The 16,424-nt window shown below is 51.4% G+C and overlaps 1 protein-coding gene across 6 annotated transcripts in view; it reads left to right on the top strand.

Moving 5' to 3' along the window:
* Nucleotides 1–16,424, top strand: part of CCDC88C (coiled-coil domain containing 88C) — a 121,874-nt gene that overhangs the window by 53,851 nt on the left and 51,599 nt on the right. For 3 of the 6 annotated variants that reach the window (XM_032482519.1, XM_032482524.1, XM_032482523.1), the window contains exons 5-10: nucleotides 8,349–8,407; nucleotides 9,205–9,288; nucleotides 11,679–11,819; nucleotides 12,245–12,429; nucleotides 13,117–13,198; nucleotides 13,543–13,701. In XM_032482519.1, coding sequence (XP_032338410.1) covers nucleotides 8,349–8,407; nucleotides 9,205–9,288; nucleotides 11,679–11,819; nucleotides 12,245–12,429; nucleotides 13,117–13,198; nucleotides 13,543–13,701 — 710 coding nt within the window. Of the gene's footprint in view, nucleotides 1–8,348; nucleotides 8,408–9,204; nucleotides 9,289–9,669; nucleotides 9,995–10,042; nucleotides 10,140–11,678; nucleotides 11,820–12,244; nucleotides 12,430–13,116; nucleotides 13,199–13,542; nucleotides 13,702–16,424 lie in introns of those variants that run through there. The other 3 variants (XM_032482521.1, XM_032482520.1, XM_032482522.1) reach the window with 3 other exon arrangements.

Raw genomic sequence — 16,424 nt, 5'->3', positions numbered from 1 at the left:
AGGGTTTTTCGTTGTTACTGCCAGTGTATCCTAAGTGTCCAGAGCAGTGTCTGACACATAGTAGGTGCTCAGTAAATATCGAGCCTAAGTGCTGGAGGCCCACTTCATCTGCTTCCCCCTCCTCTCCCCACTTCCCTCTTCCCTCAAGCCAGTGCTCCTGCAGATGTTAGCCACATGCTCTTACAGATACAGCAGTCAAGTGTCAGCGCTCAGGGTCAAGTGAGAGCCAGTCTCTGCCCAGCACCATGTGTGTGGCTGCCCTAGGCCGACAATGATGCACTGAAAACTGCCTGCACCCCCATGTTGCAAGCTGTGCTCCCATTAAACATATTTATATGGTTTATCGAAAAGTGTATTCTGCACGAAGACCATGAGATCATGATGTCTGCTGCATCTGTAAAATGAGGGAAGGCGCTGGCCGAACGAGACCAGCTCCCCAGTCCCATCAGGCTCTGGTTTCTCAGCAGCCAGACCTGTCACTGTGCCCCCCCCCCCCCGCCACACACACACACACACACAAAACTGCCTAGGTTTGTCTGACAGGAAGCCAGGGTGTTAGCAAATTAATTTCTGTGATGAATCATAGAACAGTCATGCTGGAAGAGAGCATTGTTTCTTCTTCCAAGGCTTGTATCCAAGTGCAGTGGTGGTTTTCAGACTTGTGAATGCTGATTGCTCCTAAGCTGTTTAGAATGGAAAGTGGGAACCATATAGGTGCAGAAACCCGGCCCAGAGAGGGGAGGGAACTCATCCAGAGGCACACAGCACGGTGGTCCCATAGGTAAGAGGTATATTTATCACAGTAAGTTACACAGATGGTCACATATGAGAACAATCAATCACTGGTCCCAAGCAGGAGGACGGGCCACCGTCATTTTTCTGCCTGCTGTTTCTTGAGTTCTTAATGCCAGGTGGGATTCCCGGGTCCATGGAGGGGCCCCATGTTGGCTCCCTGCAGGTCCTGTCTCTGAGTACACCTGGAACCTTTGGGGACAGCCTTGGAGATTCCACTAGTTGCTATTCAGTGATCTGGTCCTTGTCTTCAGCTTCTCTCAGAGCAGTTACAGAAGGGGCCTCCAGGGACAGAGAAGGCACCTTGAGGAGCTGGAGCCTCTGTGCCCACAGGTGCCGTGGACGTCCTTCCTTCACAGCTCATGCGGGTGGTCTGCTGCCGCTCTGGCTGGAGAACCCGAGGCCAGTTTCTGATCCTCCCAAATAGAGGACAGGAACCCCCTTGTGTCCTTCCTCCTCTGAGTAGCACCCGCGGGCTAGAGGCTCGCCGAGCAGCTTACCCAAGCCCTCCTCCAGTTACAGCTGTCAGATGCCCGCTGTGGAGACAAGTAGGCTGTCTCTGTAAGTAGTCCCGCAGTCTGCGTTGTGCCAGGAGAGGGGGAAGACCGTGTCCGTGACAAGTCTGTTCCAGGGTGAGAAGCGGTGTGAGCGTGCTTCCCACAGAGTGCAAGGTGGATAGTGAGTACTGCCTGGGCAGGTCAGGAAGGCTTCCTGGAGGCGGAGATGTGTGGCAGCGCCTCGGAGAACTCTGGACAGAGCAGTAGAGGGAGAGCGTCCTGAGTGGGACAGGCTCAGAGAAGTGGAGATGTGCTGGCAGGCCCGTGCAGAGCGGCAGGGAGGAAGTCTTCTGTCACGGCTGAAGTTTATGTTTCAAAGGCCGGAGGGAAATGGAGCTCCTGAAGCTCCTTGGAATTTAATATTTAACCCTCTCAGTGTTTACTTGCTCTCCTGTCAAGGGCGTCCTTGAAGTGCTTTCTGGATCCCATGGAAACTTCCCTCATGGTGCACGGCTCTGGCTTTTGATGACTAACAGGAACCTCTGAGGGTCCATGCACCCGAGGGCTTGCTGGCCGACCTCCATCCCCGGCACCTGGGAGGAGGGCTCTGAGTCTGGTTTGTTAGGAACAATCGTCTTGCCACTGAGATTCTCTTCCCTTCCCAGTGTCCTGCTGGCCAAGTGACCTAGATGGTGGGTCAGGGGCCTGCCACTAGGGTTAATGAGCGATTCTTGTGTTCTTTTTCCCAACCATAACCTGTTTTTTTTTTCTTTTCTCCTGAATTCTTACCCTCTGTGTGTGTATATATTAAAAAAAATTTTTTTATTTGCAAAAACCTTAGGTCCTTTAAATGAAGAGGGAAGAAGTAAGTTAATAAAAACTATTCTTGCAGGCATTTCCTTGAGGAGGGAGCAGGTTCCGAAAGGCACCCAAATGCTGTTTTAAATGGTGTGGCTTGCGGCCTGCTCCTTTTCTTCTGTGCTGCCTCCTGGATTCAGAAATGAGTTCTCCGGGCCATCTAGAGCACGGGGGGTTGCTGGGCACTTGAGCTGAGAGCCAGCTCTTTGCTCTTCTAGGAACGTGAAAAGCTTGGTTAACGCCAGGCGCAGGCGAGCGTCAGAGCACAGCCAAAGGCTGGTGTCCCGGGCAGCCTGGGGATCTGCCTGGATACCGGACTGTGTTTATCGCCTCTTAGCAATGGGCTGCACACGGAGAGAACGCGCCATGGCTTCCAGCGGGACTGCTCTCTGTGGCCCTGGCCGTCCGAGGAGGAGGGACGAGCTGTTATTTGTCAAAGGTCTTTATGTTCAGTGATCATATCTGGGCTTTGCGTTTTCTGCCTGGTGCTTGGGAGGGCCCCTTTCTCAGATCGCCTCCTGCCTCTGCCTCCCCTCCAGCCAGTGCTGACTCTGGGTCGCAGGCTGAATTCTTGTGGTTGATGCTCCTTTTCTGATCTCCAGTTGTTTGGTGCTGGGAAGTGAAATAGCTCTCAGCCTCTGTGGCCTGGGCAGGCTGATGGGAGTTGTTTCTGGTCGTAACGCTGTCTGAGGGGCTTGACGTGCCTGTTTGAAGTTGCTCCGCGTGACCTGGGAGCCTCTGTCTTGCGTCATCTGGGCGCCTCTGTCTTGCGTCATCTGGGCAGAGGCTTCTCGTTACCCACACACGGTGGTGCTGGGGATACTTGGGGGTAGGGACAGACTTGGTGTGGGTGATGGAGAGACAGTGCGATACGGGGGCCACTGGTCAGGATGCACTGTGGAGTCCCCTGCACCATTTCACACAGAAGTGCGACTCAGTGCCTGCAAAGGTCACATGTGCTCAACGTTTGTTGAATGACTAGTTAAACCAATTGGGGCTTGCCTGGTGGAGTTCACACGTGTAGCGTTCTGGGTGTAAGAAATCTAGGTGAGGGTTTCACAGGAGTTGTTCTCCAGGCTGTGAGGTGGTGTGTAGAGGTGCCTGCCTCTTACCCCATGGCCTGGGACAGGTGTTATGGAGGGTCCCCACATGCCCATCCACAAGGAATTACTGTCCACGCTGTTCCTCGTGGAACCCAAGGTAACTGTTAAATTAACAACAGCTCTTAGTCTAAGCAGAGCTCCCAGGAAGGCCTCCAGAGCTGTGCCCGGGTGGGTGAGTCTTGAGATGTCATTATACATTGAGGAGGAACAGGGTCATGTTCAGTGTAATGTTACTTTCACATCAGTGAGACAGCCCCATCCTTATAAAATGACCAGTTTTTAAGAAATCGGGGAAAGGACAGTAGTCATTAACTCCAGCATGTAAGTCAGAGGAGAGCAGAATGTAGAGTTATTAATAAAGAAAAAAAAATATATATATATATATCTCCACCCCAAAAAGAAAGGAAACCGAAACTGTTCTCTTTGTTCATCTACCGGGGACTTGTTGCTAAGAGTTACCGTCAGTCACTCCGTCAGCAGACACTGGTGAAACGCCTGCACTGTGGCACTGGGATCAGAAGCTAAACAGGAGAGCCCTGCTCTGAAGGGACATGTGCACAAATAATGGCAGTGTCGGGGCGGGGGGGGGACGAGTGCGGGGAGAGCAGGTGGTGACCAAATCTCGGCTCTGTGGCTCAGCCTGTCTGAGCCTCTTCTTGTGTGTGAAACGGAGATAATACCGTCCTTTGGGGATTGCTTTGAGGATTAAGTCCAGTGATAGCATGTTACATGAAAGTGCAGTCGTGGCCTGTAGGCGCGAAGGGCACGTGGGGAGGGCAGAGCTAACTCGAATGGGTCAGTCCTTCCGGGTGGTGAGGGTTCAACCCGCAGCCTGGCTGGTGACTCACGGGCCCTGGGCCTCCGGTTGTGGGAGCCGCGTTAGCCAGACGGAGAAGTCAGGGTCCCTGCTTGCCTCTGACCCCCGTCTCTGCGGGTGAATCCCTGTGCCATCCACCCTCAGTAAGGCAGAGTGTGTGCAGTTTGGAGCAGAACGGGCTGCCTCTCGGAAAGGCTGTTTGCCTTCCTTTGCCCAAATCTCTGCCTTTATACCTAAGTGATCACTTGTAGACAACACAATTTATTTTCCATATCCAGAGAATGTGTGAACATTCAAATGACTGCATCTTAGAGAATCAAAGAATAGAACCAAAAGGACCTGAGAGATTATGAACCAGGCATGGAAGACAGGTTTTGTTTCATGTGCCAACTTTCACTGATGGGCAGTGGCTGTACGTACAGTGCTGGGTTCAGGAGGTTTCTGAGGCCTTGTTCCAGGCTCAGTAAGAAAGCGTAATTGACTAGCCGTGTCTGCCACGGACATGAGATTAGAAAGTCAGGGAATTTTCCAACCCTGATCTGATTCAGCCTCCACGTTTTAGAGCTTGGTGTACTTTATTTGTCCCACTGCACTTCATCCCCAAACCCACCTTTATCACACGTGCATATCAGATAGTTTCCCTTCTGTTTTGGAAGCCGATTGCGGCAAACATCTGTAGCTTTACATGTAGCTCAGAGCAGCGTATATGCAGTCAATTTGTGCTGAGAAAGGCTGTAGTGAGTTTCTCTTTGCCAAGACTCTACGAAGCAGATAGTAAGTAAATAAGGTCTTTCGTAGACTCAGCCGTTAGCTCAGGCTGTTGTGGGATTCCCCCTGGGGTTGTGGGTAGATGCAAAGGATGTGTGATGTGCTCGACCCTCCTACCACCCATTGGTTGCTTGTGACTCACCAGGTACAGAAAACCATGTTGCTTCATACCCCGCCGCCCATTTCTCACTCTGAATACCCACTTAATAAACTCAACACAAAGCACTTACAATTTGACACACACCATGTGCTGTTCTCTTTTGTCTAGGCCTTTGCACACACTCTTCCCTGTCCCTGAAAAGCCCCCAAGTCTCTCCTCACCCTTGGGTCTCAGCTCCAAAGTCATTTCCTTTAGGAAGCCTTGCCTTATCCGTACTGCACACTCGAGGCTCTTCCTCTGGGTTCCCGTAGCATGTAATCAGCTTCTTTAAATTGCTGGTTTTCTAGGTCTGAGCTCCGAGGGCCCTGTTGCTTATGGTTATGTTCTCTGCGAGCACCCAGCACATGGTCGGTGCTCGGGAGGGAGTTGTCTGTAGGTTTGTTTCTTCTTTGCCAGCTCAACTGTGTTCCTGTGCCAGTCTTGCTGGCAGGGACCCAGTAGAGAGTCTTCTGGTGTGTTTTGAAACTATTCAAAACCCACAATCTGGTAGATTCTTGAAAATAGCAGTAGTTCTTCTTACTGCTGAAATCCTGGGAGGAATTGGGCGTCGGCTTCCCACGAGAAATGAGGGAACTTCTGCTTTTCTCTCTCTCTCTCTCTCTCTCTCTCTTTTTTTAAGTTTCCTCGGAATCTGTGTACAGGTAAAGGTCACAGGACACATTTGTTGTAATACAGCAAATGTCCTTATTCACGTAGCTTGGTGTGAGCACAGCCCTGCTTCACGTGAATGAGAGTAGAGGTGAATTTCCTAGTGCCCTGTTCATCGTGAGGAAATCTAAGCAATTTTTTTCTGAACATTTTTCTAAAATTAATTTTCTACTTTTGAAGTGTTTTCCTCTCCTCTCTGTTACAAAACTTAGAAAACTGGAAGTTCCATCCTTTTCCAGCAGTGCTCTGGGTCAGGCTTAGTTTTTTCTTGATGTCTGATGGGTGTGAGTGAATGAATGAATGAATGACCCAGGGTCGTCGTTGTGCGTAACTGCGGGATGCGGAGCGGGCAGAGAGCCCTTTGTTCTTTCCCTGAGCAGCCTCAGACTGCAGCTCTGAGCCCTTGGGTATGTGTGCGGGGTTTCTGGTATCTTCTTTGCTATCAGAGAACCGGCCTGGGCTCTTGCTACTCACACTGGGCCTGTCTGGTGCTCCTTCCCGCTTTTAACTTGCCGTTTTTTCCTGCTGTGGGCTGAGGGAGTGCATCGTCAAGGCTGTTTAAGTTCTCTTGAGGATGATATAATTAGGTCCTCTGGGGCCTTTGCTGTATGTTCTCTGTGAACTCTGACTTCTGTTTGGGCTGATTTGAGGCTCCTAAAACGCTTTCTTCCCGTGTCGGCTGGGCTGGTTGCAGCACCAGGTACATGACCGACAGAAGGTGAATCACTTTATGAAAAGGAACTGATGGCATCTAGAAGGGGTCTGTCCCTGTTCTGTCCACCAAAGGGCCTACAAGGAGCCTTTGCCAGTCATCTGGGGACTGACTGCGAAGGGACAGAGGTGAGGACAGGCACGTGGGCTGGACGGGAACACTGTGGCCACGGGGAGATTTTGGTGAGACTCATTGGAGGATTTTAATACTCAGATGGGCATTTGCTTTCTATCAGAACTAAAATTGTGACTGATCATCACTCCAGCCTTAATACAGGAGTGAGTCATTGCAGGGATATATGTGTTTATGTCTAAGGATTGGAGCCTCTTAGGCCAAATAAAAGGCCTCAAGTGAAAAAAAAACCCATAAAAATCTTTTGAGAATTGTTCCATTTCAGACATTGAGGAAGTTCTCCACTTATTAGCAAAGAGAAGGTTTGATCTTCGTGGGTTGATTCTTATTGTTGTGAGTGTGGAATATGAATGCTCTGCAAGGACCCTGTGTCCTGCCCGCCCACCCATCCTGCCCACCTTCAGACTGGGAAGTGGGAAGGGGGACGCCAGCCCTGAGACTCGACCATAATAATGTCGTCTCAGGAAAAGCTGCTTTTAGCCGAGAGGTATTAGGACGAGGTCACATGTTACTCCATACACGCCTTACACCCGAGGACCCAAAATGAACCCCAGCGCTAGTTCTTGGGGCACAAGTTTGGTTTTCTTCATCCCAGGGGTCGTTGGTGATGCTGTGGGCCATTTTAGCACCACGTGAGCAGGTGTTGGTAAGTCTTCCAGGGAAACAGTGCTTCTTCTGGCATGTCCCTTCTTCTCCAAATAGAAAAGGGTGTGTGAGAAAGGCAGAAAACCATAGAGCTTTTCACCTGAAAGGCGCCCTGCACATCCCCCGGGCCAGCTGCCTCCACTTCACAGATGTGGAGCCTGAGGCTGGAAAGAAGTACAGCTTGTCCGGGTCACAGGCTTCCTGGTGACCAGGCCAGGTCTTTAGGCCCCTTATCCTGACTCTATTTAAGTGATTAATAAACAGGTGAAGAGGCATTTGGCCTCAAGCATAAAGAAAGACACAATGCAAAATGATGAAATAGGACTTTTTGGCCTAACTGGCAACACTGAGACAGAGCAGTGAGACCGCGTTGGTCTGGGTGTGGGGAGGTGGGGTGCATTGTGTACTGGTTGTGAGAGAGTAAAGTGGCAGAGCTGTTCTGCAGGGCAGTTTGGAGGTAGGAGAGGCTTAAAAGATGAGTTTATCCTAAAGCAGGAAGTGAGGGTGTGCATAAAGAATTAGCTCACAGGATGTTCTCTGTAGCATCATTTACAGTAAAATATCAAAAAAATCAAATCTCTGGAAAGGGATGGATTGAATTCGTTTGTAGCCTTTGTAAAAAGTAAGTCTGAGACCATCAAAAACAATGTGTGTGTAGTGTCTGGGACTTGCTTTATTTTGGATGCTCCAGCCAGACATTGAAACTGAGAAATGAAGAGGACGGGAGGGAGATGGACTAGCTGTGAAAATGTTGATAGTGTAAAGCCAGTGATAAGTGTAGGGGCCCACGTTACTCTTCTCCCTCATTTGTTTGAGATTTTGTACGATGGAAGGACAGGGCTGGGTACATTCTTATCTCAGAGTCTACTGAGTATTTCCTGTGGGGACTGTTCTCTTCCATGGTACCCTGCCTACCACAAACACTGAAAAGCGATGCTGATGTTCATCAGTTATTATGGAAGGATTGTTTCTTACAACAGATTTGAATGGAAAAGGGCCACAAAAAATTATGTACAGAATTCTCATTGGGTTTAAAAAATAAACAAACCCATGTGTAGAAAACAAGTGGAGTGTGTACACCTTGAGTGGATACGAGTGGGTAGAGTGATTTTTTTTAGTTTATCTGATTTTTTTTTCCCCTTCCAGCAGATGCATATCACTGGTAAAATTTTATAAACAGTTGAGCTTAATGAAATATGTTGCTCTTTTGATTTAGGGAAGAGTATGGAGGAGATTAAGAAGGTGCTGCTGCTGGTTCTGGGCTGTGCTGTCCAGGTAGGGGTTGGCGGGGGGACAGAGAGGGCTGCTCTTGTGTTTGGATTGGTGGGGATAAAGCACCCCCTTAGGTGAGGAAGGAGTGAAACTGCTTTCAGCCCAAGATAATGGAAGGTTGCTGGGTCCCTGCAAGGGAAGGGACAAACACTGTCTTAAGTGACAACCATTTCTAGCACGAGGGCCCATTAGGCAGGAGGCCAGGTGGGGATCCCTGGGGCCAGTGCCATTTAGCCAGTTGTCCCCAGTATAAGAACATCTTGAGCAAGGATCAGCCAACTGCCCGTGAGCCAGATTTGACCTGCCAACTATTTTTGTAAATAAAGTTTTATGGGAACATGGCTGCGCTCATTCCTTTACGTATTACCTGTGGCTGCTTTCACAGTACAGCAGCGGAGCTCAGACGATGACCTGCCCAGTCTAAGTTTTTTTTTTTTTTTTTTTTTTTACCACCTGGCCTGTTACAGGTGAGGTTTGGTATCCGCTGGCCTAAACCAGGTGTTCCTGATTTTCAGTTGTTTAAGAATCCCCTGGAGAGCTTGCCTGTGTCCCACACCCAGTGTTTTTAAAAATAAGCGCCCCTTCCACTAGCCAGGTGATTCAGATATAGGTGGTCTGAGCCACTTCTAGAGAAACTTGAGCATAAGGGGCTGGTAGAAGGGCAGAGCATCCTTGGTTATAAAAGAAAAAGCCAGGGATTGGGTGGGTGGTTCCTTTTGAAACTGTATTCCTATGGCTCTGGTGGCCCCAAGTTGCCCTCGTTATAAAATGCTTTCATTAACATTTGTAACCCTCCACAGTGTGAGAGGAAAGAGGAATTTATCGAAAGAATCAAACAGCTGGACATTGAGACCCAAGCTGGGATCGTGGCCCATATACAGGAGGTAGGTGTGTGGCTTTGTGGGGCTCAGCTGTGGACAGTTGCTCCCGTGGCACCCAGGAGGCAGGCTCTCTCCACCAGTGAAAAGTCTGAAGAATACATCCCCCATTAATGAGTTTGCTAATTTTAGGTTTCAGACATCACAGACAAATTGATTCTATTTAGAAAGGTAGCTGTCAGCAAGCTAAAATAAAATGGGGGTTAAATAAAAATTACAAAAAACCCACCTCAATCAAGTCTTCTTTTGCCTCTTCTTCTTGCCTAATATGGACTCAGACTATTTTTAAGAGCTGTCAAGTGGTTTAGGCTCAGAATTTGATTTACAGTCCCTGAAAATGTATTCTGGCAAATGTCACCCTGCTTCAAATGGTTGATCTTTGTAGAGAAGATTCTCAGCTTCCGTCAGTGACATGGCAGAGGAACAGCCACCACCCCTTGGGAAGAGCCCCAGAAGGGCTGTCTCCGGAGGCTCAGCCCCCCCTGGCTGGGATCGGGACCTTGACCTTGGCGGAGGCGGTAGCAACTGAGAAGACGGTTCCCCTAGAAACCAAGCACTCACCTGAAAGTTAGTTCCCTGAACTCCACCCCACTCTTCAAAAGAAGAAGTGCTTTATGTTTTAATATCTCAGGAGACATGGTTCAGCCTTCTGTCTAATGGACAGATGAGATACATGCCTGGAAAAGACACGAGCAGGATGACGTAGGAGCAGGTGTGTAACTGGCGGAGGCAGCTGAGCCCGAGCTGCCCACACCAGTGCCGGGGACAGGCTGCACTGGGCTGAGGGGCTTCCTTTCACCGCCGGCCAGGGCGCTGTGGGTGGTGAGTTCTGAGTCAGGATTTGAAGCAAGAGACAGGTGAGGCTTGTTGTGGGTAGGGGGTCCAGCAAAGCCGGCATCAGGGGAACAGTCAGTATGGTAGGAAATATTCTCAACCATTTGTGTCAGTGACCTTTTAGCCTAGGAACTATTCTGCCTTTTAATTTTCCTTGTGTGTCTGTTTTGAAAGTGTATCTGGGGACTGGGTCCTTTTGAGACTAGCCAGGTCTTTGCCACTTACTCTTTCCTGCTCAGCCAGTAGGATATTAAAAAAAAAAAAAAGTATACAGCAAGAAAAGGGTCCTCGCATGATTATCAAATTAAGTGGCTGGCCATGGAGACGAGGCCTCAGAATTAGTGGGTGCTTCTTAAACATTCAGGTGCCCAGGCCCACAGGAGACCCACTGAGTCAGAGTCAGGAGGAGAAGCATAAGCCTTCAGTGAAAAGCTCTTTGGGTTCCTGGTGTGCGGCTGTGGCTGCACCTGGAACCCCTTTTACAGAGGCCTTTCCCAGGCAGTGGTATGGAGCAGGCCTGGAACCCAGCCTCCCATTCCCAGTTCCGTGCCTTGAGGGTGCCCTGTACCAGGGGGTGAGATTTCTCCTAACTCTTGAGATTGACTAAATCCCAGCTTTTCCTTTGTAAGATGGAGAGAGGTAAGAAAGTGGGTGTCTTTTGAGAAACTGAAGGGCCTTGGATTGGTTTGTTTTTTTTTTTAAGCTATTCGCTCTCTCCATTTACTGCTTTGAAAAATGTAAGCACTTTGTTTGGTGTGCCTCTGTGTGTGCATATCCCTGCTTTCTTTCTGATTTCCCTGCTGGGCCCCGACTTTGCTAATGCGCACCTCCCTCAACTGAGAACGTGGGGAATCAGAATAGATCTTCTATCTCCTGTGGCACGTCTTTGGAGGGGGGTGTGGTCAGGTTGAGACGCTCAGAGGGGCCGAGTCATTGAAGAGGCTGCCCGGTGTATACGTAGCTGTGGGCTTCCACTCACACCTGCCAGAAAGGGAGAAACTAGGCAATCTTAGGTGGCCTGTGGGGATGAGTTACAGGCTTACCTGAAAATTGTTTTAGATTATGAAATACTTCGCCCAGAAGTTAGTGTAAGATTGTTATGTACTCAGTATTCCAATGTAAGATTTTTAACATTTGCCGTATTTGGCTTTGATTTTAAGAAATAACATACGTTGAATAACATACATCCTCACCCCTTGTGTCCCTAAGATTTACCTTCTCTATGTTGTAAATCGATGCCTCAGTAAGAATATCTGATGACTGGTTATGTTTGGGGAAATACTGTGTTACAAGGAGTGCTCTCTGGTTAAAAAAGGAATCAGTGTCCTCTTGGAACCACTGTCAAGAGCAGGCGCGGCTTGTCTTAACAGACCTTGGCCGAGGGGAGTTTGCACTTGCTTAAGGAGCCCTCTCCTCGCCACAGGAAATCTGCCAGCGAGGGTGGATAATGTCAGGGGACTGAGTCAGCTGTGCCCGCCCCACCTGGCCACTGAGGGGCACTCTCAGGGACCCCCGTGGCTACTCCCTGCCCTCCTCTGCAGTACCCGACTCTGTGCCCACAGGTGACCCACAACCAGGAGAACGTGTTTGACCTGCAGTGGTTGGAGCTCCCGGATGTGGCCCCCGAGGAGCTGGAGGCCCTGTCGAGGAACATGGTCTTTCACCTCCGGAGGCTCATCGACGAGCGGGATGAGTGCACGGAGGTGCATGTGCGGGTGATCTTGGCAGGACGGGTCCGGGAGGGATGCGGGCCTGGACTGCCCTCCTCATCCTGACTCTTCATCTCAAGTCTGATGCCCCCTGGCCCTCTCTGTCTGGTTTCTGGTGGAGTCACCTCCCGAGACCCCTGTGGGAAGGTAGAAGTTCATCCAAACTTAGAGCTCAGGGACCCTCCTCATTCACATGCTCCTTTTTGTCCCACTAAATAAATACTTCATCTCCTTTTAAAAACGTACATCCCATTTCTCCTGTTTCCCTCCTGGTTTCTCAGTCTGGCCGACATCTTTTATTGCCTTCTTGTCTTTTCTTAGTTGTGCACGGAATGTGGGCGCAGGTACTGTGCAGGGTGTGGGTGCAGGAGCCCATGGTGCTAGCCTCTCCTTTTCCTCTCCCTGCCTGCCCCCTGCAGCTGATCGTGGACCTTACTCAGGAGCGGGACTACCTCCAGGCGCAGCACCCACCCAGCCCCATCAAGTCCTCCAGCGCCGAGTCCACCCCCAGCCCCACCAGCAGCCTCTCCAGCGAGGACAAGCAGCACCTGGCCGTGGAGCTGGCAGACACGAAGGCCAGGCTGCGCCGTGTCAGGCAGGAGCTGTGAGTCCTCTGCCCGGCCCCGGGCTGTTTGTTCTGCTTTTATGCAGAGACGTGTTTCTAGCATGTGCGGTTCACTCCTGCGTAGCAGTGAACAGGAGATCTGACTTGGGCCCCAGAGTCAGCTGGGCTCTGCTCTGAACGTGGGTTGATTACCTCCCTCCCCCAGCCTGCACAAGGAGGGGTTCTACCAGGTCTTCAGGGCTCCTGACAGTCCACACTCAGGCTGTCTGGGCCTTAAATAGCCATGCACTGGTGTGGTTTTTGGCTTGAGGGAGGATGCTCACCTCATCTGGTGAGCGTGTTCCCCATTTCCTAAGCTGGGAGTGACATTGTGCCCATCATCTGAGGAGCTGCCCACTTCCACCTCCTCACCAGTGAGTGGGCCGTGCGGCCTGGCTGGCAGGGGAATGTTGCAGCTGTGGCCAGGGTCTCCTTACCTCTCTGTAACCTCAGAGGGAAACCTACCTGGTACCCAATGGATGTAGTTTGAGGGTAGGCGTTTAAGACCTTAAAGTGGAAAAGAATTTGACTCAGGGACATTTCTGCCAGCCCCATGTGCCAGTTTCCCTCATCATCCCCAGAGCCCAGTCCTCCTTCCTTTCCCCGCCGGGGTCTCGCTGGTGGTGGGCTGCTCCGGGTGCTTGCCGAGTAGACCCTCTCACCACGCGTCCTCCCAATTGCCCCCAGGGAGGAGAAGACAGAGCAGCTTGTGGACACCAGGCATGAGGTGGATCAGCTGGTGCTAGAACTGCAGAAAGTCAAGCAGGAGGTGAGCAGGAAGCGGTGTGGGTGTGGAGGGGGGTGGGGTGGCTTGGGCTCCCCGGTAGCCAGTAACTGTGGCCCAGGGGTTCAGGAATGCAACCCGGGAGCTTTCAGCAAAGGCCTCTGTTTTCAAACTCAAGCAACACTGCCTGAGAGCCAGTTGTCCTGAGAACAGCTGTGAGGGTGACAGTTTTTTAGGGACAGCGTTTGGGGACCACATGCAATGGCCTGCACGTGAAGCCCCTGGGCCACCGAGATGGCGTGGAAACGCTGCACTTCAAAGACTCAGCCCTCTCCTCCCTCCCCAGAGGAGTGTCCTAAGCAAGGCTCCTGTCTTTGCCCGTCTCCCAGAACATCCAGCTGGCAGCTGACGCCCGGTCTGCCCGCGCCTATCGCGATGAGCTGGACTCCCTGCGGGAGAAAGCGAACCGCGTGGAGAGGCTGGAGATGGAGCTGGTGCGCTGCCGGGAGAAGCTGCACGATGTGGACTTTTACAAGGCCCGCATGGAGGTGAGCGGGGAACTTCCGGTGGGCGGGGCCCACATGGAGGGGGGCTTCCGGTGGGCGGGGCCCGCGTGGAGGTGGGGCTTCTGGTGGGCGGGGCCCGCATGGAGGTGAGCAGGGAGCTTCCGGTGGGGCGGGGCTGGCAGGACACCTCTCAGGACGCTTCTAAGAGAGCCCTTTCTATGGCTCTGTCCTTGGTGGCTTTGGTGGGGGCAGAGCTGTAACACTTCTACAGCTGATGCTTCCTCTGCACCTCAGGCCTCCATCTCTGCTTCTCCATCTCTGCTCCTCCCCTCTCTCGAAGTGTCAGGTGGTCAAGGGAAGGAGTATGGTTGGGTGGTGAAGGGTACTGATTTCTTTCCAGATTTTTCTTTCTCCTGCTTCATGCCGCAGTGATGACTTTCTAGTCACCTGTCGTCTTCTTTCTTAGACTTCTTGCAGTTTCTGTGGCTACATCTGGCCAGGACCAGCATCCTATCTGTAAAATAGAGATAATTGTACTAATTCCTGAGGTTTTTAAGATGAAAGAGGTAAAATACCTAGTAGTGTTTGAGCAACAGCCACAGGAAGCCCTCGGTGCTGGACCCTACACTGATACCCCGGTTATGGTAGGTGGAGGGGAGGCTGTCAGGGCTGAAGCAGGAACAGAGACCAGGGCCCAGGGGTCACTGATGCTTTGACCACTCACCCTGACTGCCTCACATCAGCAGCGGGTTCCTGGACACTCTTTTCTGAGAATTTAGGAATTTTGCCCCATTGCCAATCTTGGGGTTTGGAGGTGGTTTTAATGAGCTGGGTGAGGTCAGTTTACCAACACATACTGAGGGGCCTTTTCGATGGTAAGAAATAATCCCAGTGTTGATTCTTGCTGCCTAGGAGGCTTTTGAAGGGACCGAACAGAGGGCTGGGAAGCACAGTGTTGCGTCCTCCCTGCTCAGGGCCTCCTGCCTAGCTGCTGACAGGCGTGCTTGGGGAAGGCTCTCCCGCTGTAGGTGGGCCCTCGGGCCCCTCGGCCCTGCAGAGGCAAGTCAGGGAAGGCTGTGGTCCAGGGCCTGTTAGTTCCTCAGACCTACTCAGGGAGTGTCTGTTCCCAGTGGAATGTTAATGACACAGCACTCACCTTGTCCCCTGCAGAGAAGGCCCCTGGGTGCTGAGAGAGGGTGGGGGTGGGAGACTAGCTCTGGGCTTTGTCCTGGAGATGGTCCACTGGTTCTGCTGAACTTGAAAGGCATAAATCCCGGCACAGCAGGTTCCAGGATACAGGCACATCCCAGGGCTTCCATGGATGGCTGGAAATGCTGCCGAGAGAATTGGGGACAGTCAAGCACAGATTTTCCCCAACTGCTGCCTCAGCGGCCCCTCCAGCCCCTCCTGCACTTGGGGACCACAAAAGCATGGCTCCCATGTCTCACCCCGACACCATCCATGGAGGTTGCAGTCTGTTTTCATTCCTGGCCAAGTCCTGTACCAGATCCAGACACAAATGACTCGCTCTCTGCATTCAGGGTGCTTCCTGACTTGTAGAGGTGTTTCACCTGGAAACTGCTTTTCCATGTTTTCAAATATCATGCCTCTGTGTGGTAACAGTGGTATTTTCATGTTGATAAGTAATTTTCTTAGTGAAGTTACCATGAAGCTACTAATGCCTTAAATTTTGCATTCATATTGTTAATCACGAGAGAAAGTCCTGTAGCGTCCATCTATGCGGATGTTTCCTTGGGGCAGGCACACGTGACACACGTGGGTCTGCACATGCTTTGTTGCCGAGGCTGGCTAGTGAGTCCAGGCCACTAGAGAGAGGATGACCCTGCTCTTCTCAGATGCCCGTGATGTCAGGGCTCAGAGATCAGTGGCGAGAAGGAGCACGTGTCCTTGTCCCTCCTAGGACTGGTGTAGGTACAATGGCCTTGCGAGCCACCTGCAGACCTGCCATCCACCCTGCATGGCCCAGGGCCTCATGTGGACCTGGAGCCTTGAGGGCGGGGCCTGCTTGACACACACATGGCACTTGGTCATCACTACATAAGTTAAGTAAAAAGTCATCGCTCAGTAATGAAAAGACTTGCTGTCTGGAGAGAAGAACGGGGAAGAAGCATGAGTTTTTGTCTCCTTCGGAACAAGACAGTGTTAGCTGTGATGGGCAGTGGGACAGAGAGAGGGGTGTGATCATGAGCTAGCTCCCACGCACAGACAGCCACCGTTCAGGGGCGCTCCTCTGGGTTTAAGGGGGAGCAACCCTCCCTCAGAGCCCGTCCAGTCTCACCGTCGAGAAACAGCTGCACATCACGAAAGGGAGAGTGTGTCAGGGCCAAGTGGGAGGAAAGATAAAGGATGAGGGTTCAGGGCGAGGGCAAGGTTAATTTTGGTTAGAATAACATGGAACACAAATTTCCATGTTTTGTTTTTAAACTCCTGGTGGTGTTTATGTGGGTCCCAGTCCAGCTTACATAAGGATTAAGATTCAAGGAGAGGAGCGCAGTGTGGGGATCCCTAGGCACAGCGGGCCATGTTGGGTGGGGCATGGGGTGGTCCTCGAGGTCCCTTTGTAAACAGTTGTCACACCTCGCTGCTATCAGGGCACGGGGGTGCTGTCCAGAGGGCGTGGGAGGGGAGACTGCCTGGGAGATTCCTGCTGTCCTGTGTTTTGTTAATTGGCTGAAATTCCCATTGGTGAGGATAGAGGCATAGGTCCGTGTGCGTCCTGAGCAGGGTGAAGACAAGGTGGGCCT

The sequence above is a fragment of the Camelus ferus genome, chromosome 6 (genome assembly GCF_009834535.1).
Source record: "Camelus ferus isolate YT-003-E chromosome 6, BCGSAC_Cfer_1.0, whole genome shotgun sequence".
Classification (NCBI taxonomy): domain Eukaryota; kingdom Metazoa; phylum Chordata; class Mammalia; order Artiodactyla; family Camelidae; genus Camelus; species Camelus ferus.
Note: the sequence above shows the minus strand (reverse complement) of the source record. Positions and strands in the feature narration are given on the sequence as shown.